Source organism: Bison bison, unplaced genomic scaffold, assembly GCF_000754665.1.
Source record: "Bison bison bison isolate TAMUID 2011002044 unplaced genomic scaffold, Bison_UMD1.0 scf7180017864495, whole genome shotgun sequence".
Lineage (NCBI taxonomy): Eukaryota > Metazoa > Chordata > Mammalia > Artiodactyla > Bovidae > Bison > Bison bison.
The window spans coordinates 3,536,927-3,539,219 of record NW_011495054.1 but is presented as its reverse complement, the minus strand read 5'-3'; the positions used below and the strand labels follow the sequence as shown (position 1 = coordinate 3,539,219).

The window sequence follows — 2,293 nt, the reverse complement described above, 5'->3', positions numbered from 1 at the left end:
AGGGAGGAAGAAGGCTTGTATTCAAGACCAGAGGGTTTCCCTAGGAAAGGGGCACTGGCTGGGGCTTGCTCTTTAAAAGCCAAGAGCAAGAGGGGAGATGGGAGCTGGCCAGATCGGCTGAGCAGCCAGCCTCACAGACCAACGAGAACAGAGGACTCAAAGTAGTGAACACAAACAGCAGACCAGCTCTGGACTGGTTGCTGAGATTGGGAGGAAGTGGTTATTTCATGGTGTACTTTACTGTAATCGTTTCACCAACACATTAATCGGACTGAAAAAGAATCTAGGTGAGAAATTATTTTTTAATGCCCACCCATTCCCCCAGGGGATAGGTTAAAACTTGGTGCTGATTTTCTAGATTTTCAAAATTCTTTGAAAGTGAGTGGGGGAGGGGAGAGCTTCTTTTATATACCATCCAGCTGTCAGCTTAATGCAAAATGATACATGTCCCCACAGAAGGAGGGAGCCATATATGTCTCCAGGGGCCTAGGTTCTGTCTGAGAGTATTTGTAAGACAAGATTGCAAAAATTCCACAGCGTTTTGTGAATGGCTTAGTCCTTTCCTGGGACTTGCCCAGAATGAACTTAAATTAATTAGGAATTAATAGGGGTCTGTATATAATCTGTTATTCCTGATACTTTTCTTCCAGAGACATCTATGGGGGTGGCCTAGCTGACCTTCTTTAAGGTAATACGGAGGAAGAAGAAAAAGTAGTGTAGTGAAATCTGTAGACTCTTGATCAAGGGGGAGTAAATTGTTTTCTACCCTTCCACCACCCTTCTCAAGAAAAGGGCCTGCATCCCACTTCTAACAGCTGAGTCCTAGGTCTCAGAAAAGTGATTTTCTAAATTGTGTGAGAAATGACTGCCACAGCTCACCTTTTTTCTCTCCTGCCATTTCCAGTGTCCCGGAAACCTTTTGCAAAAGGGTTGTTGTCTATTTTTAACTGAGTTATCTAGAGGAGGAGACACAAGCAAGAAAGAGATATTGGCTTCATTTTCTAGAATGTTCCCAGAGGTTGCCCCCCAACTCAAATGATCCATGCGAAACCTGACTTCCAACCGGAGAAGTCATTTGGATATGCCAGGTTAAAGAGAGAGAGGAGAACACAGCAGAAGTTTGAGGGGGCCCAGGAGGAAAACCAAAGGAACCTGTGCGATGGCTGGCATTGCCTATTGCTGCTGCTAAGTCACTTCAGTCGTGTCCTGTGCGACCCCATAGACGGCAGCCCACCAGACTTCCCCGTCCCTGGGATTCTCCAGGCAAGAACACTGGAGTGGGTTTTCATGCATTTCCTTCTCCAATGCATGAAAGTGAAAAGTGAAAGTGAAGTCGCTCAGTCATGTTCGACCCTCATCGACCCCATGGACTGCAGCCTTCCAGGCTCCTCCGTCCATGGGATTTTCCAGGCAAGAGTACTGGAGTGGGGTGCCATTGCCTTCTCCGTGGCGTTGCCTATAGGAGGGCAAACCAGGGATTCTGGGCTGCAATGATCCTGCCTGGGCAGCCAACCACATGGGCTTAGAAATGGAAAAGTTGTCAAAAGGGTAACCTGTGGATCTTAAAATTATGCCTTCATTTTGATTTTTTTTATATATAGGGCAATTGATCATAAAATATGTTATGGTATATTTCCTGCCCAAACACATGCACATACATTCACACAGCACACCTTCCAACTTTTTCTGTACATCTAATAAAATGATTTATGGGATTTCACTACCTTTGTGCTGGACTGGGTTTGATTTTTTTTTTGCTGGGTGTTGGGGGTGGGGGGACGTGTTTGAGGAATGACAATATTGACAATTACAGATTTAAAAGGACCGAATGACTGCTGGAAACATTTGTTTTCATTTACATGCCCCTGCCACTGCCATTAGGTGGAGAAGGCCCGTGGCTGCTTTGATCAAAAATGCTATATTTTATTATTCCATTAACAACTTAGATTCACAGGGTACTGGGTCCAGAAGGAGTGTGCATTTTACACGCTAAGGAAAAAGTCGGATGTCGTCTCTCAAATCCCTTTCCTGGGATAGAGGCAGAGGAAGGGGATGATGTACACAGAGTTCGCTGGAGGTGGAAAAAGGGCCCCTGGATGGACTCTTGTTCTTGGAGTCAATTCCTGTTTGTACTTCTTTCAGGGAGAGGAGACCTTGATGTCTTTAGTCTTCAGATGAAGGAAACATAACTGCAACACCCCATCAGTGGGCCACAGAGGACCCACCCATAGTGAGAGTGAAATCAAAATGTAGGGCAGCGTTGTTTGGTGAGCTGGATTGGCACTGAGGACCA

The 2,293-nt window shown here is 45.5% G+C and overlaps 1 protein-coding gene across 1 annotated transcript in view; it reads right to left on the bottom strand.

The window, feature by feature from the left end:
* Nucleotides 1–2,293, bottom strand: part of TBX3 (T-box 3) — a 14,293-nt gene that overhangs the window by 6,575 nt on the left and 5,425 nt on the right. The window contains exon 5 of the mRNA XM_010828830.1: nucleotides 880–956. Within this exon, the coding sequence (XP_010827132.1) occupies nucleotides 880–956 (77 nt within the window). The remainder of the gene's footprint in view (nucleotides 1–879; nucleotides 957–2,293) is intronic.